Source organism: Rhinatrema bivittatum, chromosome 4, assembly GCF_901001135.1.
Source record: "Rhinatrema bivittatum chromosome 4, aRhiBiv1.1, whole genome shotgun sequence".
Lineage (NCBI taxonomy): Eukaryota > Metazoa > Chordata > Amphibia > Gymnophiona > Rhinatrematidae > Rhinatrema > Rhinatrema bivittatum.
The window spans coordinates 247,318,053-247,344,729 of NC_042618.1; the positions used below are offsets into that span (position 1 = coordinate 247,318,053).

The window sequence follows — 26,677 nt, forward strand, 5'->3', positions numbered from 1 at the left end:
GAAAGCAATATAGTCCACCAACCAATTAGAGAGTGTCTGCTTGCCCACCGCAACTCCCAGTCTATTGTTGTCAAAGGAGACAGAGTTGGGTGGACTGACTGTGGGTTGCGGTGCGCTCTAAATAAAAGGCGAGAGCACGCTTGCAGTCCAAGGTATGCAGAGCCCGCTCACCTGGGTGTGAGAGTGGCCTCGGGAAAAAAATGGGCAACACAATGGACTGATTTAGGTGGAAGACTCACTACCTTAGGCAGAAACTTAGGGTGAGTGCGCAGTACCACCCTGTCATGGAAGAACCTCATGTAAGCTGTATAAGGTCACTAGGGCCTGTAGCTCACTGACTCTGCACGCAGAAGTAACCTCAATGAGGAAGAGGACCTTCCAGGTAAGGTGCTTGAACTCGCAGGAGTGCAGTGGCTCAAACGGAGAACGCATGATCCACGACAGCACTATGTTGAGGTCCCAGGCCACAATAGGAGGACAGTAGCGGAGGCTGTAGTAAGCCTCTCATGAAGCACCCGAAGGGCTGCACAGAGACTGGGGTGTCACCCACCCCTCGATGTTATGCGCTAATGGCACTCAGATGCACCCTGATTGAGTTGGTCTGTAGTCTGGACTCAAAGGTACCAGAGGTAGCCCAAAAGCCTCGGCATGGGGGCAAGAGAAGTGGTCAAGGGCTTCTTGAGTGGACCACAAGGAGAACTGCTTCCACGTCGCCAGATATGACTTCCATGAGGAAGGCTTTCGCGAAGCTACTAGGACCTGCGAGACATTGGCAGAAAGGTTGAGAGAATGGACAATCAGGCTTTAACATCCATGCGGTTAGGGACAGGGACCGTAAGTTCAGGTAGCGTAGCCTGCCCTGATCCTGAGTGATGAGGTCAGGCGAGGTGCCCAGGCGAATGGGTTCCTAGACAGAGAGGTCGCGGAGGATGGGGAATCAGACCTGACACGACCAATGCGGGACTACGTGGATCATGGAGCCTCAGTCCTGCTGTAGCTTCACGAGAGTCTTGGTTATTAATGGAATTGGAGGGTACGCGTATAGCAGACCCACACTCCAGGAGTGGGCGAAGGCATCCATGAATGGTTTCCTGTGGTCCCCCTGTAGGGAGCAGAATCAGTCCACCTTGTGGTTCTGTGGGGACGCAAAGAGATCGACATCCAGTTGACCCCTCCGGCGGAAGATCCTGGTCGCTACAGAGGGGCTCAGGAACCACTCGTGGGGCTGGAATGTCCAGCTGAGGTGGTCCGTCACTACATTCTGAGTGCCTGCCAGGTAGGTGGCTCGCAGGAGAATGGAATGCAACAAGGCCCAGGCCCAAATCTGGCTACCTGGTTGTCAGTCTGGATCAGGATGATTTTGTTGGACAGGCAGTCCTGAAATGCATAGAGGGTGTACCACATTGCCCAGAGTTCCAGGAAGTTGATCTGGCAGGCCGCCTCTGCTCTCAACCACATCCCTTGTGTATGCAGGTCGTTGACATGGGCGCCCCAGCCTAGGTTGGAGGCATCAGTGATCAAAGTTATTTGAGCAGCTGGGGGCTGAAAAGGAAGCCCTTTTCTCAAGTTGGACTTCTGCATCCACCAGGTGAGGGAGAGCCAGAGTGGAATGGTTTATGTGGACCTGTGCTGAGAGTTCCCGAGAGGCTTGGCGCTACTGGAACGGAGAGTCCACTGGGTGACTTTCATGGCTAGGCGGGCCATTGGGGTTACGTGGACAGACAGTGCCATGTGACCGAGCAACCCAAGGAGCAGGTGAGCAGAGGCTGTCAGCTGGCGGCGGATGGAGGCAGCCAGGTTGGATAGGGAGGCTATGCGTTCGCTGGGGAGTAATGCCTTGGCCAAAGTTGTGTCCAAGTCTGCCTAGACAAATGACATTTGTTGAGACAGAGTCAAATGGAATTTTGGGTAATTGACTAGGAACCCTGATGACTGAAGGAGTTGCAGAGTCAAGTAGAGGGAATGAAGGCCCCCCCCCCCCTTTGGATGAACTTTTTATGAGCCAATCGTCCAGATATGGGAAGATATGTATGCCGTCTCAGCGCAGATGAGCTGCGACAACTGCCAGGCACTTCGTAAACACCCGGGGCACGGAGGCGAGCCCAAAGGGGAAAACCCTGTACTGGAAGTGACGATAACCCACGACGAACCGCAGATATTTGCAATGGGATGGAAAAAATCACAATATGTGCATAAGCGTCCTGCAAATCCAGAGAGCAGAGCATTTCTCCCTGCTGCAGTAGCGGGAGTAGGGTGCCCAAGGACACTATTCTGAACCACTCTCTGCATAGGAACATGTTTAAGGCCTGAAGATCGAGAATGGGTCGGAGGCCGTCTGACTTTTTTGGGATGAGAAAATAGCGGGAGTAGATCCCTTGGCCCCACTGGCCCCTGGGAACCGGTTCCATGGTTCTAAACTGTAGTTCCGAATCAGTCGTAGTGTGATTGACCAAACTCCATGCCGGAGAAGGTGGGGAAGTCTGGTGGTACTGCGAGAAGATTAAGGTGGCAACCGTGGGCTATGATGGACAATAGCCATCGGTTGGTGGTGATTGGAAGCCAATTCTTGGCAAAAGAACTGTACAGATGACCTCCGACAGGCGAGTTGGCTGGAGCGGGCAGGGGGAGTTGGCTTGTGCTCTCTGTATGTGAGTCAAAACCCCGCTGCAGGGCTAGGCTGGGAAGCAGGCTGTGGCCTAAGTGCCCTTTGTTGGCGAGAATGGCCTCTTTGAGAGGGCAGAGCTGTATGAGCATGAGTTACTGGGGGGTAGTATCTTCGTGGCTTGTAGAATTGTTTCCTAGAGTTCCTACATGGACCTAGACGGGCCGCTGAGGGAGCTTCAGTGGTAGCAGACAGCTGACTCGGGGTCTCATATAATGATCTTTGAGTTGGGCCACTGCGTCATGGATCTCGTCTCCAAATAGGTTCTCTCCTGTACAAGGGAAGTCTGCCAATTTATCTTGCACCTCAGGACGAAGGTCTGAGGCCTTAAGCCAGGCCCAGCATCTGGCACTGATGCCAGCTGAGGTTCTTGAGGCCGTTTCTAAGGCCCCGGACCCACCTTCCCTGCAACACAGCCTACAAATCACCATCTGATGCCTGGAAGAGTTGGACTTACTGGTCAACTACGAAAAGTCCAACTTGTCAGTCTATGTGGTGCCACACACGTGCCTACACATGCGCAGACTACAGTGGGGCCTGAAAATAGTGGACACAGTATCTGCACCCCATTGTCATGACAAGGTCACTACAAGCATGAAAAGGGATCTCCAGGGGTGGCTGCGCCCTAGGACACTGTTCATGGGAATGCCCTTTCGACAACCGGCCCCCATCAGATCGTCCTGACCATAGACGCCTCAAGCAAAGGCTGGGGTGCCTACATAGATCAGTTTCAAACCCAAGGCCGATTGTCAGACTGGAAGAGGGCGCAAATAAACCTGTTGGACCTTGCACACATTCAGGGATTCCCTATGGGGGAAGACAGTCATGGTCCACACAGACAACCAGGTGGCTATGTTCTACATAAACAAGGAAGGGAGGGTCCGGTTCATGGAGGTTCGGCCGAGAAGCTGTACGCATCTTGGAATGGGCGGAAAGGGAGTCCATCGCACTCCAAACGAATTAACTCCCCAGTATAGAAAACTCAAGAGCAGACAGACTCATCAGGATTTTACAGCACCACGAATGGGAACTCAACCAGGAGATGGCAGACTGCCCTAATTCAAGTATGGGGCCACCCCTCTCTATTTATTTTTTATTTATTTTGATTTTTTCTATACCGGCATTCGTAAAAATGTCACATCAAGCCGGTTTACAATAAACAATGGGTGATAACCGGAACAGAGAACGAGATAATATGTACTAAACATACTATAGATGCAGTTACAATAAAACAAGGAGTCGTACAACTAGGAGCAAGAAGAAGAAAAGATAGTAACTTTAACATAGTATATTAACCCATAAAATGGTAGAATTTCCAAAAAGGGAAGTGTGTGATTTACAATGAATTGTTCAGATCACAAAGATGTAGTTTTTAAAAGGATGGTTGTAAAAAGAAAGTTGTTGCTTGGAGGTTGAATGTCGGAGAGAATTGGGTTTAATCTGAGTCTGGGAAGGCTTGTTTGAAAAGCCATGTTTTGAGTCTTTTTCTGAATGTCAGTAAGCAGGGTTCCTGTCTTAGTTCCGTTGGTATGGAGTTCCAAAGAGTGGGTCCTGCTGTGGAGAAAGCCCTATCTCTGTAAGTTATGTGGAGGGAAGTTTTGGAAGGCGGTACCTGCAAAGACTCTTTGTAGTACTCTCTTATGGGTCTGGAGGATGTATCCTTTATGAAAGGGATTTATAGGTTGAGAGGAGCGATTTGTTGGATAGTTTTGTAGATTATAGTGATTGACTTATAAAGAATTCTGAAATGGATTGGCAGCCAGTGTAAATCTTTAAGGATTGGGGAGATGTGCTCTCTTCTCCTTGTGTTTGTTAGAATTCTGGCTGCCGTATTTTGAACCATTTGTAGCGGTTTAGTATGTGCTGATGGGATACCTAATAAAAGAATCTAGATCTCTTCACCACGGAAAACAACAAGAAAGTGCCCTCATTTTGCTCCACCTAGCCCAGCAAGCATCACCTGGCACAGGATGCTTTCCTCAACCCGTGGATGAAAGGATTGCTATATGCCTTCCCTTCCATCCCACTTATATTGAGGACCATCCAGAAGTGCATCACGGTCAAAGCCGATCTCATTCTCATAGCCCTGGCAACCATGGTATGTCTACCTATCATCCAGTCAGTGCCCCTCACAGGATGGAGGGTCCCTTCTTCACCCCATGCGCTCCTCACTCCATCTCACAGTGTAGAGATTGAAAGGATAGTATTAATATACCTGACCTTACCACTACCAATTCAAGATGTATTGGTGTCCTCCAGGAAGTACTCCACCAGGAAAAACTATCAGGTCAAGTGGATCAGATATTCAAAGTGGTGCAGAGAGCATGGAGTAGACTCTTTTTCCTGGCCTCAGGAATGCCTGCTGGAATACCTCCACTCTATTCCAGGCAGGACTGGCAACGGAATCTGTCAGAGTACATGTCAGCGCTATCTCAGCTTACCACCTCCCTCATGATGGCTTCCCGGTGTCATGTCACCCGCTCATCTCTAGATTCATGAAGGGCATTCTACAGCTGCGCACACCAGTCCAGAAGCCACCAGTTCCATGGAATCTCAACCTAGTTCTAGAACAGTTGATGTTCCTGCCCCTTCAAACTTCTAAACAGCAGTCACATGAGATATCTCTCCTGGAAAGTCCTCTTCCTGGTCACCCTCACCTCAGCAAGGAGGGACAGTGAACTGCAAGCATTGGTTCACTATTCACCATACCTGGAGTTCCACCACGATAAGGTGACATTGATGACTCATCCTTTTTTCCTCCCCAAGGTGGTATCAACATTCCACCTCAACCAATCACCTTACCAACCTTTTTCCTGAAGCTCCACAAATCAGAAATGGAAAGATGGCTTCACATGTTGGACTGCAAATGTGCCTTAGCTTACTACAAACGGCGCACACATTCGAAGTCCAGGGCTTCCCAACTCTGTCTCCTTCAACCTGCCCCTGGGCTCCCTGTCTCCAAGAGAACCCTATCGTCTTGGATCTCCAAATGCATCCTGTTCTATACAACAGAAGATCATAAACCCTGTCTACCTCACCAAAGGCCCTCCGAGTCAGAGCAAGGGTGGCCTCTATCGCTCACCTAAGCGAGATGTCTATCCAGAACATATGCAAAGTCGCCACGTGGTCGTTGCTGCATACTTTCACTTCACACTACTGCCTCAACCTGCAGGCGGCTGCAGATGCTGTGGTGGGACAAGCCATACTTCTGGCAGGAACAACTAAAGAGAGACTGTCCGCAAAGGCGTACCAGGTTGAGCCCACCTCCTGTAAGAACTGGAATGAACTGCGCACCACTTCCAGACACCATGCGGTGCTCAACCTTCCAGCTGGGGACTCCCAGGCAGCATGGCTAATTCACCCTGCTATCTATGGAAAACACCGTAAGCAAACTTGCTTTTACACACAGTTGGCTATAAATGCAGCTTTTCTTAATAGTAAGTTTAATGAAACATAGAAACATATAGAAACATAGAAATGACGGCAGAAGACGACCAAATGGCCCATCCAGTCTGCCCAGCAAGCTTCACACACTTTTTTCTCTCATACTTATCTGTTTCTCTTAGCTCTTGGTTCTATTTCCCTTGAGCTGCATCCAAGTGAATATCTAGCTGATAAGTTAGGGGTAGTAGGGGTAGTAACCGCCGCAATAAGCAAGCTACACCCATGCTTATTTGTTTTACCCAGACTATGTTATACAGCCCTTATTGGTTGTTTTTCTTCTCCCCTGCCGTTGAAGCAGGGAGCTGTGCTGGATATGCTTGAAGTATCAGTTTATTCTTCTCCCATGCTGTTGAAGCAGAGAGCCATGCTGGATATGCATCGAAAGTGAAGTATCAGGCACATTTGGTTTGGGGTAGTAACCGCCGTAACAAGCCAGCTACTCCCCGCTTTGTGAGTGCGAACCCTTTTTTCTTCTCCCCTGCCGTTGAAGCAGAGAGCTCTGCTGGATGTGTGTAGTATCAGTTTTTTCTTCTCCCCTGCCGTTGAAGCAGAGAACTATGCTGTATTTGCATAGAAATTGAAGTAACAGGCTTATTTGGTTTGGGGTAGTAACCGCCGTAACAAGCCAGCTACTCCCCCCTTTGTGAGTGCAGATCCTTTATTCCACATTTCCTCTTGCTGTTGAAGCTAGAATGATGTTGGAGTCACAGTAAGCATGTGTACGTTTATTGAATAAGGGTATTGTCTCCAGGCATTAGCCATCATTCTGGCGAGTCACCCACTCTTCATTGGCGGCCTCTTGACTTTATGGATCCACAGTGTTTATCCCACGCCCCTTTGAAGTCCTTCACAGTTCTGGTCTTCACCACATCCTCCGGAAGGGCATTCCAGGCATCCACCACCCTCTCCGTGAAGAAATACTTCCTAACATTGGTTCTGAATCTTCCTCCCTGGAGCTTCAAATTGTGACCCCTGGTTCTGCTGATTTTTTTCCTACGGAAAAGGTTTGTCGTTGTCTTTGGATCATTAAAACCTTTCAAGTATCTGAAAGTCTGTATCATATCGCCTCTGCTCCTCCTTTCCTCCAGGGTGTACATATTTAGATTCTTCAATCTCTCCTCGTATGTCATCCGATGAAGATCCTCCACCTTCCTGGTCGCCCTTCTCTGTACCGCTTCCATCTTGTCTTTGTCTTTTTGTAGATACGGTCTCCAGAACTGAACACAGTACTCCAGGTGAGGCCTCACCAAGGACCTGTACAAGGGAATAATCACTTCCCTTTTCTTACTCGATATTCCTCTCTCTATGCAGCCCAGCATTCTTCTGGCTTTTGCTATAGCCTTGTCGCATTGTTTCACAGACTTCATATCATTTGACACTATCACCCCAAGGTCCCTCTCCTGCTCCGTGCACATCAGCCTTTCCCCCCCCATCGAATACAGTTCATTCGGGTTTCCACTCCCCATATGCATGACTTTGCACTTCTTGGCATTGAATCTCAGCTGCCATATCTTCGACCACTCCTCCAGTTTCCTTAGATCCCGTCTCATTCTCTCCACTCCTTCTGGCGTGTCCACTCTGTTGCAGATCTTAGTGTCATCCGCGAAAAGACAAACCTTGCCTTCTATCCCGTCCGCAATGTCGCTCACAAAGATATTGAACAGGACCGGTCTCAACACCGATCCTTGCGGTACACCACTTAAAACCGCTCTCTCTTCAGAGAAGGTTCCATTTACCATCACACATTGTCTTCTGTCCGTCAACCAATTTGCAATCCAGGTCACCACCTCGGCACTCACTCCCCAGCTTCTCGTTTTATTCACCAGTCTCCTGTGCGGAACCGTGTCAAAAGCTTTGCTGAAATCCAAGTATATGATATCGAGCGCTCTTCCTTGATCCAATTCCTTGGTTACCCAGTCAAAAAAGTCAATCAGATTTGTCTGACAGGATCTTCCCCTGGTGAATCCATGTTGCCTCTGGTCCATCAATTCTCCGGACTGTAGATAGTTCACTATTCTCTCTTTCAGCAGTGACTCCATTACTTTTCCCACCACCGAAGTGAGGCTGACTGGTCTGTAGTTGCCAGCCTCCTCCCTGTTCCCACTCTTGTGAAGCGGGACCACCACCGCTCTTCTCCAATCACTCGGCACCACTCCCGTTTCTAGGGATCTATTGAACAGGTCACACAGTGGAGCCGCCAGAACATCTCTGAGCTCCCTCAATATCCTTGGATGAATCCCATCAGGCCCCATGGCTTTGTCCACTTTCAGGTTCTTTAGCTCTTCCCACACATTTTCTACTGTAAAAGGATTTTCATCTATTCTACTTCCCACCAGTTTTTTGTTGTGTAGAGATGGTCCTTCTCCAGGGTCTTCTTTAGTGAACACAGAGCTGAAGTATTCGTTTAATATTTCTGCCATTTCTTCGTCTCCCTCCACACATTGATCATTACCACCTTTCAATTTCACTATACCACTTTGGATCTTTCTCTTTTCGCTGATGTATCTGAAAAATGTTTTGTCACCATTTTTTATCTCCTTGGCAATCCTCTCTTTCGCTTGACTTTTTGCCAACTTGATTAATTTCTTTGTCTCCCTCAGTTGATACAAATATTCTTCTTTGTGTTCCTCCCTTTGGGATCTTTTATATGTCTTGAATGCTGTTCTTTTAGCTTTAATTTTGTCCGCCACCTCCTTTGAGAACCAGATAGGTTTCAATTTTCTTTTGCTTTTCTTTACATTTCTAACGTATAGAGCAGTTGCCTTGGCGATTGCTCCTTTTAGATTGGTCCACTGCTGATCCACATCTCTCTCGTTCTCCCATCCTTTAAGTTCTTCCTCCAGGTACTTCCCCATTTCCTCAAAGTCTGTGTTTTTGAACTGTAAAACTCGGGTCTTTGTGGTTCTTTTCCCTATTCTTTTAGTGATATTAAACCATACCGTTTGATGATCACTGCTGCTGAGGTGGGTACCCACCTGGACATCTGAGACATTATCTGCATTAGTGAGCACTAGGCCGAGTATAGCTCCTTCTCTGGTGGATTCCAACACCATTTGTTTGAACAAAGATACTTGCATGGCATCCACTATCGCTCTGCTATTTTTAGTTTCTGCAGATGGGATTTTCCAGTCTACATCTGGCATATTAAAGTCACCCACGATCACCACTTCTCCCTTCTTACCTATCTTATGGATGTCTTCAACCAGGTTTCTGTCCAGCTCTTCCTTTTGGTTTGGAGGCCTGTAAACCACTCCAATATAAATGGACGCTCCGTCATCTTTTTTTAGGTCGAGCCATAGAGCTTCTTCCTTACCCCAACTTCCTTGTAGCTCAGATGCTTGGATGTTGTTTCTGACATAAAGAGCCACACCTCCCCTTTTCTATCCTCTCTGTCCTTCCTTAACAAGTTATAGCCTGGTATTGTTGTATCCCAATCATGAGATTCTGTGAACCATGTCTCTGTGATAGCAACAATGTCCAATTCTGCCTCAGCCATTAGGGCCTGCAGATCTGGGATTTTATTTCCCAAACTATGAGCATTTGTGGTCATAGCCTTCCAGGTACTCTCTTTAAGGTTATTGCTTTTCCTGGACTCCTTATAAGATATTAGTTGAGATTTGCTATTCACTTCACTCTCTCTTTTTTTAGTTGTGCCTCTGTTGACAGAGTTATTCATCTGAATTAGATTTTTCTTTTGGTTATGGATCTTGAAATACTGCATGCATTGTGTTTTTTCTCTCATTTCTGGTAACACTTCAATGTTTTTCTGAAGAACTTCTTCAGTTTTTAATATAGAGATGGCTTGTTCTTTTGCATTTGGTACATTGTGTGCCAGATGATCAAGAAGTCCCTATGCACATCCCATGCATATTGCAAAAAGCAGCCCCATTCTTGCTGGAAATGGCTTGCGTGATATTTGACATGTACAATTATCTTCTTAGTTTACCCTGCTTCCCATCCTTTTAAGCTGTTGCATACTGTGCTTGTTTGGAAGCAAATGGTCTATAGTGGCACAGGGTTAATTCAATCATTTTGGAATATAGTATTTGACAACAGCCTAAAACTGAAAACTTAAGTTAACAAGGTATGGTAATTTCTATTGCCACAATAAAAACAGTCTCATAGTTCAAATCCGTATTTGTTGTTCAATACTTACGGTCTGAAGCTATTTTTTCTGTTCCATCCAAAGGATTAATAAGTCCTGGAAGAAGTTCTCCAAAAGACAAATGATCTATTCTATGTGAAAAGTTGTATGCTTTAAAAAAAATGAACAAAAAAGTATAAAAATCACTTGAGTACAAATTTTTAATTTTAGTGTTTTCAACAAGATACATTTGACTATTTGAAAAAAAGGCCTTTATATTTTTTAATTCAGAACAGTGGATGTGAGAAAGAAATGAAGGAAATACAATGGAAGTTGCCATTCTAAGTATCATGGAACTCACTGCTCACTGGGGCAAATCATTCCAGTTCTTTACAGTTTGGAGCTGTGTCAGTGTCTAGCTGAGCTACATATTTGCTCACAATGTATATGGAATATACATATCATTAATGTAAAGTCACAACATTTTAAGGCCTCTGGTTTACACAGTCCTTTACTGCCTCTTCCTTTCTTCACTTGCTGAGGTGGTTCCACCTGCCAAGCCCCAGCTGCCTCTCCCTCTCTTACATGCTACCCTCCTGCAGTCACAATCATGTTTTGTGCTCATGAACCTACCCCTCTGGCTGCATCAGCACTTTGCCTACTGCACTCCATGCTGCAGGTACTAAAAGTAACTCTGCACTTGCAGAAAATAAGAGGCAGCAGAGAAAGTGATTACCAAGGAATGCTAGACACAGCAGTGGTAGCTGGCAATGAGGAGAGCTGGGGAGTAAGAAAGGGCCAAACCGAAGGATGAAAGAAGGATAAGGTACTGTAAAAGAAGAAAAAGACTGGGGTAGTCAAGGGAAGTAAGGTATACTTTAGGAAGGAGGGAGAGATTCTGTAATAAGGATGGGTAAAAGCTTGAGAAGTAAAGAGAAAAATGAATGAAAACATTTAAAAAAAAAGTGTGAAAACATTAAAAGAAGAGTTTATAAAAAATGGCTTTGTACCCATAGACTTGTACATAAGCCTGCTTGAAATTTCATGGGCATTCCCCGCACATGCACAGGAAACATCTTCTCCTGAACAGATGTAACTCTGTGCAAGTAGATTTATGAACATACTTTCCCCCACCCCAACTCCACTCCCCAGAACATCTCTCACAAGTGCACATAAGAGTTATAGAAAAATTGGTTCTTAACTGCTAATTTTCGTTCCTGTAGTACCAAGGATCAGTCCAGACCACTGGGTTATGCCTCCCTTCCAGCAGATAGTCAGAGAAAAAAGCTGAAGGCACCCCCTGATAACCCAATGTGCCCCCTATGATCCCTCAGTATAATCAATATCAAAGCAGAATGAAGTAAATTTAAAACAACCAATGACTAGATCATAAGAACATGCCATACTGGGTCAGACCAAGGGTCCATCAAGCCCAGCATCCTGTTTCCAACAGTGGCCAATCCAGGCCATAAGAACCTGGCAAGTACCCAAAAAGTAAGTCTTTTCCATGTTACCGTTGCTAGTAATAGTGGTGGTTATTATCTACATCAACTTAATTAATAGCAGGTAATGGACTTCTCGTCCAAGAACTTATCCAATCCTTTTTTAAACACAGCTATACTAACTGCACTAACCACATCCTCTGGCAACAAACTCCAGAGTTTAATTGTGCGTTGAGTGAAAAAGAACTTTCTCCGATTAGTTTTAAATGTGCCACATGCTAACTTCATGAAGTGCCCCCTAGCCTTTCTATTATCCGAAAGAGTAAAAAAACAATTCACATCTACCCATTCTAGACCTCTCATGATTTTAAACACCTCTATCATATCCCCCCTCAGCTGTCTCTTCTCCAAGCTGAAAAGTCCTAACCTCTTTAGTCTTTCCTCATAGGGGAGCTGTTCCATTCCCTTTATCATTTTGGTAGCCCTTCTCTGTACCTTCTCCATTGCAATTATATCTTTTTTGAGATGCAGCGACCAGAATTGTATACAATATTCAAGGTGCGGTCTCACTAAGGAGCGATACAGAGACATTATGACATTTTCCGTTTTATTCACCATTCCTTTTCTAATAATTCAACATTCTGTTTGCTTATTTGACTGCCGCAGGACACTGAACTGATGATTTCAATGTGTTATCCACTATGACGACTAGATCTCTTTCTTGGGTAGTAGCACCTAATATGGAACCTAACATTGTGTAACTATAGCATGGGTTATTTTTCCCTGTATGCATCACCTTGCACTTATCCACATTAAATTTCATCTGCCATTTAGATGCCCAATTTTCCAGCCTCACAAGGTCTTCCTGCAATTTATCACAATCTGCTTGTGATTTAACTACTCTGAACAATTTTGTATCATCTGCAAATTTGATTACCTCACTTGTATTTCTTTCCAGATCATTTATAAATATATTGAAAAGTAAAGATCCTAGTACAGATCCCTGAGGCACTCCACTGCCCACTCCCTTCCACTGAGAAAATTGTCCATTTAATCTTACTCTCTGTTTCCTGTCTTTTAGCCAGTTTGTAATCCACGAAAGGACATCGCCACCTATCCCATGACTTTTTACTTTTCCTAGAAGCCTCTCATGAGGAACTTTGTCAAATGCCTTCTGAAAATCCAAGTATACTACATCTACCGGTTCACCTTTATCCACATGTTTATTAACTCCTTCAAAAAAGTGAAGCAGACTTGCCTTGGGTAAAGCCATGCTGACTTTGTTCCAGTAAACCATGTCTTTCTATATGTTCTATGATTTAGATGTTTGGAACACTTTCCACTATTTTTCCTGGCACTGAAGTCAGCCTAACCGGTCTGTAATTTCCCGGATCTCCCCTGGAGCCCTTTTTAAATATGGGGGTTACATTAGCTATCCTCCAGTCTTCAGGTACAATGGATGATTTTAATGATAGTTTACAAATTTTTACTAATAGGTCTGAAATTTCATTTTTTAGTTCCTTCAAAACTCTGGTGTGTATACCATTCGGTCCAGGTGATTTACTACTCTTCAGTTTATCAATCAGGTCTACCACATCTTCTAGGTCCACCGTGATTTGGTTCAGTCCATCTGAATCATTATCCATGAAAACGTCTCCAGTACGGGTACCTCCCCAACATCCTCTTCAGTAAACACCGAAGAAAAGAAATCATTTAATCTTTCCGCGATGGCCTTATCTTCTCTAAGTGCCCCTTTAACCCCTCGATCATCTAACGGTACAACTGACTCCCTCACAGGCTTTCTGCTTCGGATATATTTAAAAGAGAACTCCTCTGAACAATAACCTGTGAAAACTACGTACATGAACAGAGTACGGATTAGAATACTTCTTCATAGTCTTAAAACACTGCAGAAAGAGAAAACAATGGTGTGGAGTCTCCGGAACACTATACCCCTGGACAGCCATCTGGACTGATCCTTGGTACTACAGGAATGAAAATTAGCAGATAAGAACCAATTTTCCTTTCCCTGTATGTATCAGCATCAGTCCAGACCGCTGGGATGTACCCAAGCTGCCCTAAATGGGGTGGGACCCGGAGAGTCCCGCTCGAAGCACACTGCTGCCAAAAGAATAGACATCCGGAGTCCGGACATCTAAACTGTAATGCTTAGCAAATGTGTGCAAAGATTTCCAAGTAGCTGCAAATCTCCTGTGGCGAAACACATTGGCTCTCTGCCCAAGATGCTGCTTGAGATCTTGATCGAATGAGCTTTAAGACCATCTGGCACTTGCCAGCCATGACATATGTATGCCAAAGCAATGGTGTCCTTCAACCATTGGGCAATAGTAGCCTTGGAAGCCTTACATCCCTTCTTAGGACCGCTCCCATAAGACAAAAAGATGGTCTGACAAAGGAAAAGCATTAGTCACTTCCAAGTACCGCAGAAGTATCCGGCAGACATCCAGTCTCCTCATGTCATGAGCCTGAGGAGAATTCCGATCTAAATCTGGAAAAAGCCGGTAACTCAACTGACTGGTTAACGTGAAACGCCGATACCACCTTCGGCAGAAAAGAAGGCACTGTCCTAAGTGAAACCCCAGAATCCGAGATCCGCAAGAACGGTTCTCTGCAGGACAATGCTTAAATCTCAGATATTCGTCTGGCCGAACAGATGGCCACGAGGAACACCACCTTGAGTGTTAAATCTTTCAACGTAGCCCGCTTGATAGGCTCAAAGGGAGGACCACAGAGCCCACAGAGAACCAAACAAACTCCACGAAGGACACACTGCACACACCAGCAGGTGTAAATGTTTGGCTCTCTTCAAAAAACGCGCCACAATAGGATGTCCTGCAAGAGACGTACCATCAACTTTACTTCTTAAACATCCTAACGCCGCTACCTGAACCCGGAGCGAGCCGTACGCCAGTCCCTTCTTTAAGCCTTCCTGCAAGAAAGCGAGAATGTGCACAATAGTGGCTTGACGCGGGGACACCGTCAACCCGCAGCACCAGGAACCGAAAACCTTCCACACAAGTGAGAGAAGTAGAAGTCTTCCATGCGCGCAGCAGAGTAGAGATAACCGCATCTGGATACCCCTTCTTTCTCAACTGCAGTCTCTCACTTATTTAAAGTTTTCTATACTGACATTCGTTGATGGACATCATATCGGTTTACAGGCAACAAGGAATCAGCAACAGAGCTTTACAGTGTAACCAATATATCAGCTTTAACAGAGTAACTATATTCAAAGTTTAACAGAGTAGTTGGGCAGGTTATGGATGTTCAGAGCAGATGTAACAGATTTATATGCAACAAGGTACATGTATATATATTTAACTAATATAATTAAAGTCATAATAATATAATTAGGTGTGTGGACTGTGCCATGATCAGTATATTGAAATCTGGTATGTAGAGGTGGTCATATTTGCGGGAGGTTTAGTACTCTCTGTAACGTGGGGTTACTGCGAGCTGGGGTGTTAAGAATGGTGAGGGGAAGGTATAGTGTGAGCGGGGTATTGGGGTGGAATAGGATGCAGTGTAATGTCCTTGAATTCATGAGTATGCTTGGGTGAAGAGCCAAGTTTTTAGTTTTTGTTTAAATTTTTGTAGGCAGTGTTCTTGGCATATGTCAGCTGGCATAGAGTTCCAGCTATGACAGAGTGTGGGGCCAGCTATGGCATAGAGTGTGGGGCCAGCTATGGTGTCTTTGGTGGCATTATAGTGGGTAAGTTTGGGTGTGGGAATGTTTAGGGTTGCTAGGTAGCATGATAGGGTGAGCCTGTTTTTGTTGCGGAAGGTGAAGGTGTTATGCAGCCATTTCATATCTGGGCTGTGTAGGAATTTGTGTATTATTGTGAGGGTTTTGTAATGTATGCACTGTTGGAAAGGTAGCCAGTGTAGTTCTTTGAGGATTGAGGTAATGTGTTCGTTCTTGCGCGTGTTGGTGAGTATGTGTGCAACTGCGTTCTGTAGCATTTGGAGAGGGGAGATGGTGTTTTTAGGAAGGCCAAGGAGTAGTGAGATGCAGTAGTTTATTTTGGCAAAATTGTGGATTGTAATATAGTCCGAAAATCATTGAAATGTAAGAGTGGTTTAAGTTTTTTTTTTTTTAAGGTTTGCAGCTTGAAGTAGCATTCCTTTAGGGTGGTGTTGATGAATTTTTTGTTGTTGAGTTGATCATCTATGATGACTCCTAGATTCCTTGCGTGTTGTGATGTGAGTTGAATTTAGGGGAGTGTTGTGTTGATTAGGGATGAAAAGTTTGTGTGGAGGTGTTATCAAGATTTCTGTTTTTGTGGTGCTGAGTGCAAGGTTGAAACTAGATAGGACATTGTTGATGGCACCAAGAGAGGTCTCACATGTTTTGATGGCTTTAGGTAGGGAGTCTGTGATTGGGATGACGATTTGTATGCCATCTGCGTATATGTAGTGTGTGAGGCCAAGATCTGAGAGGCGGGTGCAGAGGAGCAGAAGGTAAATATTGAAGAGGGTGGAAGATAGGGAGGAGCTTGGGGGACTCCTTGTAGAAGGTTGAATGCCTTGGAGTCTTGGTTCCCTATTCTGACTTTGGACTGTCTGTTTTTTAGGTATGAAGTGAACCAGCGGAGGGGAGTCCCTGAGATACCAATTTCAAATAGTCGATAGAGTAATACGTTATGATTTATGGTGTCGAAGGCCGATGATATGTCTAGAAGTGCGAGTTTGAATGAGTGGCCTTTATTTAATTCTTTGAGAAGGTGGTCAGATAGAGATATGAGGAGGGTTTCAGTGTTGAAAAACTTACGGAAACCATATTGTGAATTGGATAGGATATTGTTGCTTTCTAGGTATTCGGTTAGCTGGAGGTTAACTATTTTTTCCATTACTTTTGATATGAGCGGTAGGTTGGATACTGGGCGGTAGTTTGTAGGTTCATTTGGGTTTAGTGTGGGTTTCTTAAGAATAGGTTTGATCACCGCTTGCTTTAAAGCTGGGGGGACATGTCCTAGGGTGAGAGATTTATTTATAATTTGAGCTATTGGTTGGGATATAGTGTTTGGGATAGCGAGGAGGAGTTTGGTGGGTATAGTGTTGTATGTGTGAGAGGATGGCCTCATTTTTTTTTAGACATGATTCAATTTCAGAGGGGGTGGTGTTCTCAAAGGAGTCCAGAATGGCTTGTGATGTTATGGTGTGTGCTTTTGGTATAATTGGTGATGATGATGATGAGGTTGTGGGAAATTGTGTCATGATTTTTGCTATTTTGTCATGGAAGAATTGAGCTACGTCCTGGCATTTGTTTGCGGCTTCTTCGTCAGGGATAAGTGAGGTGGGGGGGGGGGGGGGCAGGCTTTGGTTAGGTTGGCTATATAGTCAAATAGTGCTTTGAGGTTGAAGTGGAATTTGTGTATGCGTTGCGAGTGGAAATCCAGTTTGTTTTTTAGGATGTTTTCACAGTACATGTACAGGGCGTGTTTGTATTTGGTGAGTTGTGCAGCAGATGGGTCTTTACGCCAGTTCTTTTCTAATTTTCTGAGGTTATGTTTTAGTGTCTGTAATTCTGGGGTATACCAGGGTTTCTTGGGGTTAGGTGAGTGGTTCATTTTCTTGGATTGTAATGGGCATAGTTTGTCAGCAATGTTACTAGTGATTTGGTGCCAGGATGAGAATGCAGTTTCTGAGTCAGTTAGATCCAGTTTGCTGATGTCATTTGTAATGGCTGTGATGAGGTCGTCCCTAGGACAGGGTTTTCTAAAGTGAATGGTGTTCATAAGCCAAGCCACTAAACAAAAGCGAGCCGCTTGATCGAAAAATACTGGATTCTGTCAAAATAAATTTGGAAGGTGACAGACGCAAGGGACTGTCGACCGATAGGTTGGCCACGGCCTCCGTGGCCATTCCAGAGCTACGAGAATCACCCGCCCTTAGTGGGACTCTATTCTCCTCAAGAATTTTCCCACCAACGGCCAAGGAGGAAACACAGAGTAGTATGTCCCAGGGCCACAGAAGGACCGAAGCATCTACCCCTTCCGCCCCGTGCTCCCTCCTGCGACTGAAGAAACGAGCTACCTTTGCATTCAGCCGAGTAGCCATCAAATCCAGCCAGGGCATTCCCCACCGACGAATCAAGAGCCACATTGCCTCCTCGGACAGCTCCCACTCTCCGAGGTCTAGCCGCTGGCGACTGAGAAAATCTGCCTGTTGTCCACTCCAGCTATATGAGATGCCACTAACCGGACCAGATGGCGCTCCGTCCAGACCATCAACTTGTCCACCTCTGTGGCGCCTGGACAACTATTTGTTCCTCCTTGTCTGTTGATGTACACCACAGTTGTCGCATTGTCGGACAGAACCCTCACCAACTGACGCCAAACAAGCGGGAGAAAACTGTGCAACGCTAGACGAACCGCCCTGGTCTCCAACCGATTTATGGACCACTTGGACTCCTGAGCTGTCCATTGCCCCTGTGCCGATCTTGACTGACAGACTGCCCCCCAACCGGAGAGGCTGGCATCCATAGTCACAATCATCCACTGGGGATTCTCTAGGTCCATCCCCTACTGTAAGTGATCAGGAACTAACCACCAATCAAAGACTGGTCCTGCGGGATCTATGAGGGGCAAGGGTAAATGGAACTCTTCGGACTTGGGGTCCCATCGGGAAAGCAATGCCCTCTGCAAAGGTCTCATATGAGCAAAACACCCAGGGGACCAACTCCAGAGTAGATGCTATAGAGCCAAGAACTTGCAAATAGTCCCAAACCTTGGGCAAAGGGAGGGCCAAAAGATGGCGCACCTGAGACATCAGCTTGAGCATTCTGTCCTGTGGAAGAAAAACCTTGCCCACAACCGTGTCAAAATGGGCTCCCAGGAACTGCAACCCCTGGGAAGGTACCATTTGACTCTTCGTGAAATCGACTACCCATCCAAGTGAGTGGAGACTATGCAAAACTGACCGAACTGCCACTTTGCAAAGATCCTCCGACTTCGCCCGAATGAGCAAGTCATCCAAATAGGGGTGGACCACCTCTCGTCTGAGGGCTGCTGCCACTAACACCATCATCTTGGTGAATACGCGAGGAACCGTCGCCAAACCAAACGGAAGCGCACGAAACTGGTAATGCTCGCCCAAGACCATGAACCGTAGAAACCTCAGATGACGCTCTTGGATTCCTATGTGCAGGTAAGCCTCCGTCAGATCCAAAGAGGCCAAAAATTCACCTTTGTAGATGGCCGCAATGATGAATCTCAATGTCTCCATGTGAAAACGAGGTACCCGAAGCGCTCTGTTGACCTTCTTTAAGTCTAATATTGGATGGAAGGAGCCCTCCTTCTTGGGCACTACGAAATAGACCTTCCGGTCCGATGCTCATCCGGCGGGACTGGGGCAATCACTCCCAGAACCTTCAAACGAGCCAAAGTCTGGAGTACCACCTGCTGCTTTGCCCGGGATCCGCAAGGAGACACCAAGAACAGATCCGTAGTGGGTGAGCAAAATCCAAAGCATAACCATGTTCTATGATGTTTAGAACCCACTGATCCGAAGTAATCTTGACCCATTCCTCATGAAACAGAGAGAGGTGACCTCCGATCTCCAGAACGGAAGACTGGGCTGGCGCACCTTCATTGAGTAGACTTGTTTGCAGAGAATCCTTGGGAGGCTCAGTCACGAGGAGGCTGTCTACCGCGAAAGGAATGAGCCCAAGACTGGGACCGTGCCAACACTTGTCGCGGAGGAAAGGATGGGTCCCTACCCACATGAAAACGGCGTTGATCCCGAAGAGAGCCAAAAGGGTGAGAAGACCTGGGCTTATCCTCCGGGAGCCTGTAAACCTTATTGTCCCCTAAGGACTTAATTAGGTGCTCCAGGTCATCACTAAACAACAGTTTTCCTTTATATGGGAATGAACCCAGCTGAGATTTCGACGAGACATCAGCCGACCAGTTGCAAAGCCAAAGAAGCCTCCTTGCTGACACCGCTGAAGCCATCGTGCACGAGGATGTATGTAGGAGATCATACAAAGCATCCATCATATAAGCTACTTCCGTCTCCATACGGTCCACCTGTTCCGCCTCCGCCAGGGGAAGCTCCTGAGTTGTGAGCAATTGCTGCACCCATCTAAGAGTAGCTCTCTGCATGAGACTACTACACATGGCTGCCCTGACGGCTAGCGCCGATACCTCAAAAATCCTTTTGAGAAGAAACTCTCTTCCTATCCTGGAGGTCCTTAAGATGCCACTCCCATCACAGGAATGGTCGTGCGCTTAGCGATCGCTGAGACGGCCGCGTCCATCTTCAGAATCTTAAGCAGATTCAAGGACTCCTCCGGAAGCGGATAATGCTTTTCCATGGCTCTACTAACTCGCAGGCTGGCTTCAGGTGCATTCAATTCTTGAGTCATAAGCTGCAAAAGCATCGGGTGAAAAGAAAAGGTTTTATGGGGGGCCCGAAGACCCGACAAGACCGGATCCCCCCGAGGAAGGCTCCGCCATGGGCTGCGGCGCCTGAATATCTAGTTCCACGAGCACCTGAGGGATCAAGGGTTCCAGCTCCTCCCTGCGAAATAACCGGAGCACTCGAGGGTCATCCCCTTCAACCAGGGAAGCATTATCAACATCATTGCCCGTGAAAGGATCCTGAGGATCGGGAGCTGGCTGGACAGGGGATGGCAGCACCACAGCGTCAGGAACTTCACAAGGTGGCTGGATCCTAGGGGCCGCTGTACCCTCTTGCAGGCCTAGGAAGCTTTGCAGGTGGAGGCTCCTGCAAATTCCAATCTGCCTCCGCCTCCATGTAAGTTTTATGCAACAATAATACAAATTGAGAAGAAAAGGGGTGCTGCCGCTTTAAGGGCCCCCCGCTGGAGGCAAGAAGGGACGAGGCGGGGAGTCAACACCCAAACCGTGAGGCCTTTCAGGGCTTAAATTATGAGGAGAAAGCCGCGGAGGGGATTTCCCTCCCCCGGAGCCGTGCGCAGTATCAGGCCCTGAATCAGGCAACATGGCTGCTTTTCCCTCACTTCTTGGGGACGGCCTCTGATTGCGAGCAGGGAGACTTTTTTCTAACCCTGGCAATCGCGTAAGGGATGGCCGCTTACCCGGTAACTGAGAAGGGCCTTCCCCCCCAGGGATGCAACATGAGCAAAGTCCCTCGCGGGAAAGCCGCGCTGCTGGCTCTCCACAGGCAGAGCAGCGCACTCCCTGCTGCATGGTCGTCCGAGCTGCCACAGAAAAATTCACTGGGTAAGCAACTACCCCCTCCGGAGACCCAGGAGATTACAACCGGCTATGTTTAAAAACTTTTAAATGCTCTTTTTTTATTTTTAAACTTTTAACTTTTAAAGCCGGCAAACCAGGGGAATGACAAGTCCCTGGGCTCTTAACAGAGGAATGAAACTTCTCTGTATCGTTAGGGGGGGAGGGACCGGTCCACCGGTAAATCCCCCTACTCACCGGGTTGAGGCACCAAAATTCTCAGGGAAATTAGGCTGTAGGGCACCTGGCCCAGCCTTGCCTGCTACCAAGTGGGGGAAGACTGCCCCCCCTTGGGAGGTCTGCAGCCAACTGCTTGCTGACTGACATTATTAAATTCGAAAACTACTTCCTCTATATTTTTTTTTTTAAAGTAACAGTTGATCTAGCCAAAGGTAACTAGGGATACAAAGAATAATCCCTCACACTAATGAAAGATCAAAATTTGTAAAAGGATCAGGACCGCAGGTTATGCCATCCTTCATCTGCTGGAATCAGAGAAATATGGAGGGATCGCAGGTGGCACACTGGGTGCCTTCAGCTTTTTTCTCTGACTCCATCTGCTGGAAAGGAGGCATAACCCAGCAGTGTGGACGTACAGGGAAATGTGTAATTTTACATGCAGAGATCTTCGATTGATTTTGAAAAAGCAATTTGTGTGCATAAACCGGGTTTTAGCAAATGTTGCTTACCTGTAACAGGTGTTCTCACAGGGCAGCAGGATGTTAGTCCTCACATATGGGTGACATTACAGGATGGAGCCCAATCACGGAACACTTTTGTCAAAGTTTCTGGAACTCTGGCACCTACTGGGCATGCCCAGCATGGCACTAAACCTGCAGCAAGCAGGGGTCCCCCTTCAGTCTTGTTTAAAGCTACAGGAAGTGCCGAAAAATTAAAATAAGAAAACGTAACGAACCCAACACCGTGGGGTGGCGGGCGGGTTTCATGAGGACTAACATCCTGCTGTTCTGTGAGAAAACCTGTTACAGGTAAGCAACATTTGCTTTCTCACAGGACAAGCAGGATGGTAGTCCTCACATATGGGTGAGTACTGAGCTGAGGATGACAGAGAAATGCACCAAATGTACCCAAGATGTGCATACAAGGACTGGGGTGGAATTTGGTAGAGGGCATCCTGAACCCTAACGGGCAGGCGGAAGGGTGTTGGTACATCAAATTGTAAAAAGGTTGCACAAGACAGATTGGCCGAAGATGGAATCTTGTTTTCCGGCCTTGTCTAAGCAATAATGGGCTGTAAAGGTATGGAGAGAACTCCAGGTAGCAGCCCTGCAAATGTCAGGAAGCGGCACAGAGCGTAGATGTGCTACTGAAGTCGCCATGGCCCTCACAGAGTGTGCTTTAACACGGTCTTGAAGTGGAATGCCTGCTTGCTGATAGCAAAAGGATATGCAGTCCGCTAACCAGGAGGAGAGAATCTGCTTACCCACAGGCTGCCCCCAATTTGATGGAATGGAGAGAGACAAACAATTGAGTGCTTTTCCTGTGGGCAGCTGTACGGTCTAGATAGAATGCTAGAGCACGTTTACCATCAAGGGTATGCAGAGCCTGTTCTCCTGGATTGGAGTGGGGCCTGGGAAAGAAGGTAGGTAGTATAATGGATTGATTAATGTGAAACTCCGATACTACCTTAGGTAAGAACTTAGGGTGAGTGCAGAGTACTGCCCGGTCCTGCAGACGTTTAGTGTAAGACGGATAGGTAACTAGGGCCTGTAACTCACTAACTCTGCGAGCAGATGTGATTGCCAAAAGAAAAATCACTTTCCATGTGAGACAGCAAAGATCACAGGATTGGAGAGGCTCGAATGGTGGTTTCATGAGCTGACCCAAAATCAGACTGAGGTCCCAAGAAGGGGCTGGAGGGCACAGTGGAGGCTTGAGGTGAAGCAAGCCCTTCAGAAAACGTGTTACGAAGGGTTGTACTGAAATAGGAACATCCCTGACAACTATGGAAGGCAGCTACCGCACTGACAGGTTTTTAGACCTGATTCTGACAAGTGCCAGAGATAGTCTAGAAACTTCGTGGTGGAACAGGTAAAGGGATCAAGGGATTGAGAAGAACACCATGATTTAAACCTGTTCCATTTGTAAAGATAAGATTTTCTTGTGAAAGGCTTCCGTGAAGCAATCAGGACACGGGAAACTGGCTCCGAAAGGTTAAGTGGCTGAAGAATCAACCTTTCAACATCCAGGCCATCAGAGACCAGGCCTGAAGATTGGGGTGGCGTAGGCACCCATCGTTCTGAGTGATCAGAAGCAGGTCCTTTCCCAAGGGAATATGCCTGCAAATGGAGAGGTCCTGAAGTATTGGAAACCACAGTTGGCGAGGCCAGTGAGGTGCTATCAGGATCATGCTTCCCTTGTCCTGACGTAACTTCATGAGAGTCTTCGAGAGAAGTGGAAGGAATGCATATAGGAGACCGGCTGCCCATCAGAGGGAGAACGCATCTCTTGGCTGAGAGTGTTGGCTGCGAGTGAGACAGCAAAAGTTCTCTACTTTGCAGTTTTGAGGTGACGCAAAGAGGACTATGTGAGGATGACCCCAACATTGGAATATTGAGTCCGCTACTGTGGGGGGTCAAGGGACCACTCGTGCGGTTGGAAAGGCGCGACTCAGCTTGTCTGCCAACACATTGTCCACTCCCGGCAAGTAGGTGGCCCTGAGGTACATCGAATGGGAGAGGGCCTCCGCCCATATCTGCGCAGCCTCCTGACACGGTAGGTAGGAGCCCGTCCCTCCGTGTTTGTTGATGTTCCACATGGCCACCTGGTTGTCCGTCTGAATCAGGATGACCTGGTTGGAAAGGTGATCCTGAAATACCCTGAGAGCATATCTGATTACTCGCAGCTCCAGGAAATTGATTTGGTGTTTGGCTTCCTCTGGAGACCAAGCTCCTTGTGTCTGCAGATTGGCGACATGAGTTCCCCAGCCAAGGTTGGAAGCATCAGTGGTGAGAATTATTTGAGGGTCTGGAGCCTGGAAGGGTAGGCCTTGGAGGAGATTGATCTGATTTTTCCACCAGGCTAGAGACTGACGAAGTGGGTCGGAGATGTGGACAATGGTCGATAGAGGTTGGACAGATTGAAACCATTGTGACCTTAGCATCCACTGCATGACCCTCATGGCCAAGCGGGCCATTGGGGTAACCTGTACTGAGGATGCCATGTGTCCCAGCAGGATGAGGACGTGGCATGCAGTCAAGCGGTGCTGAGACTGTAGCTGGTGTGCAAAAGAAATGAGAATGAGAGCTCGCTGTCGAGACAGAAATGCCTTTGCTTGAAGGGTGTCCAAGTCTGCCCTTATGAAGGACAAAGTTTGAGACGGAACTACGCAGGATTTCTCGTAGTTGACGAGAAATCCTAGTGAAATCAGAGTGTGTAAGGTAAGATGTAGGGACGACAGAGCAGTTTACTGAGTGGAAGCCCTGATCAACCAATCGTCTAGATAAGGGTAGACGTGAACACCTTGATTCCTGAGGAAGGCTGCTACTACTACGTGGCACTTGGTGAAAACTCGTGGTGCAGATGCCAGGCCGAATGGTAGCACTCGGTACTGATAGTGCTTGGGGCCTACCAGAAATCTCAGAAATTTGTGATGAGATGGAGTTATTGCAATGTGAGTGTACGCGTCCTGGAGATCTAGAGAGCAGAGCCAGTCTCCTCTTTGCAGAAGAGGAAGAAGGGAACCCAAGGTTACCATCTTGAACTTTTCTCGGTGGAGGTACTTGTTGAGGACACCTAGGTCCAGAATTGGACAAATGCCACCTGATTTTTTGGGGGATTAGAAAGTGCCGGGAATAGAATCCTAGGCCTTGTTGGGAGTAGGGCACTGGTTCTATTGCTCTGGACTGGAGGAGGAGGGCGACCTCCTGTTCCAGGAGTGGTGAGTGGTCAGATGTTCCCCATGCTAGCAGAGGTGGGGAGTCCGGTGGGATGGAGAGAAAGTTCAGGTGATAACCCTGAGAGATTATGGCAAGGACTCACTGGTCTGAGGTGATTGTGTGCCACCTGTTGTGGAAATGGCACAATCGACCTCCCACTGGTATCTGAGGCAGAGGAAGCTGGCTGCTGCTCTCTATGCAGGAGTCAAAAACTGGAAGCAGGGCCCGGCCGAGGAGCTGCTTGCGGCTTTTGTTTCCAAGATTGACGAGACTGGGCCTTTAGGAAAGTTCTCGTGGAAAGAGTTCTAGATGGTGGTGGATAAGACTTCTTTGGACGGAAAAATGACTTTTTAGTATCCTTCCTGAATAGCTGTTTGGAGGAATACTCAGAAGGCATCAGAGAGAGTTAGCGAAGGGTCTCATGATGCTCCTTGGGTTCCGCCACCATCTGTTGAATCTGTTCGCCAAACAGATTGTCTCCTACGCAGGGCAGATCAGACAATCTGTCTTGTACTTCAGGGAGCAAGTCCGAAGACTTAAGCCAGGCCTATCTTCTTGTAGAAATAGCAGCTGCAGATACCCTGGAAGCGGTGTCAAAGATATCATAAGAGGATATTATTTCATGCTTCCCTGCCTCAAAACCCTTGTGTACCAGGGTTTGAAGCTGTTCCTGGAATTGCTGAGGCAGGGACTCTGCAAAATCCTGTATCTGCTTGAATAAGACCATATTATATTGGGTCATATAGAGCTGGTAAGAGGCAATCCGAGAGATGAGCATTGAACCCTGGACCACACGCCGGCCAATGGCATCCAGGAATTTCTGCTCCTTACCTGGGGGGAAGGAAGAATGGGGTTTTGAGCGTCTTGCCCTCTTTCGGGCAGATTCTACAACTACAGATTGGTGATCCAGCTGAGGTTTCTGGAACCCTGGGGCTGACTGTACCAAGTAAGTGGTATCTGCCTTTCGGTGGACTGAGGCTACGGAACCAGGGTGTTCCCAATTCTTTTTGAGAAGATCCAAAAGAACCTAGTGAATAGGGATGGAGGTTATTTCCTTGGGAGCATCCAGGAATTGTAACAGCTCCATCATTTGGTGCCTATCATCTTGCTCAGTCTGTAATTGGAAGGGAACCAATTCAGACATTTCCTTCACAAAAGTTATGAAGGACAAGTCCTCTGGAGGAGAATGCTTCCTACTTTCAGTAGGAGAAGGTGGCGATGGTAACTCATCGGTGTCTTGAGATGAATCGTCAGTCCAGGTGTCATAGGGCTCAGCACCTGCCCCTCTAGGAACCTGAGGAGGACAGGACGATGGTATTCCTGAAGGTCCTGGTCTAGGCTCTAAAGGCATCGAGGGAAATACTGGAGGCACAGATGAAGGCATCGAGGGAGAATACTGGCGCGAAGTGGACGGTGCCGATTCAGATGCCGTCTATGCAATAGACTGCGTCAGAGTTTGAGAACAGAAGAGAAGTTCCATTTTCTCCATTCTGGCCTTGCGACCTTTTGGTGTCATTAAGACACATTTGGTGCAAGTCAGGACATCATGCTCGCACCCGAGACACATTACACAGACTTTATGTGGGTCTGTTATGGACATGGTGCAAGTACAGTCTGGGCATCGACGGAACCCAGACGCCATGGCCTTTGAAAAATTTAGCCGCGGTGCGATCGACAACAAGTAGGCCACAAGGGCCAAACTCAACGGGAATCGACCGAAAATGGTTAAAAAAACTTACCGGAGTACCTGAGGAGTCAAAAATTCGAAAGAGGGACCCCTGTGGGGTATGAAAGTTTTTAGTAATTCCGTGAGGAAAATTCCTGTCAGGAATCTCTGTGGAGCTCTTTAAATTGCGTGGCTACTGCTGTGCGGAAAAAAGAAGACTGAAGGGGGACCCCTGCTT

The 26,677-nt window shown here is 47.0% G+C and overlaps 1 protein-coding gene across 1 annotated transcript in view; it reads right to left on the reverse strand.

Moving 5' to 3' along the window:
* ERGIC2 (ERGIC and golgi 2) overlaps window positions 1–26,677 on the reverse strand; it is a 162,518-nt gene that overhangs the window by 39,120 nt on the left and 96,721 nt on the right. The window contains exon 11 of the mRNA XM_029599996.1: window positions 10,263–10,361. Within this exon, the coding sequence (XP_029455856.1) occupies window positions 10,263–10,361 (99 nt within the window). The remainder of the gene's footprint in view (window positions 1–10,262; window positions 10,362–26,677) is intronic.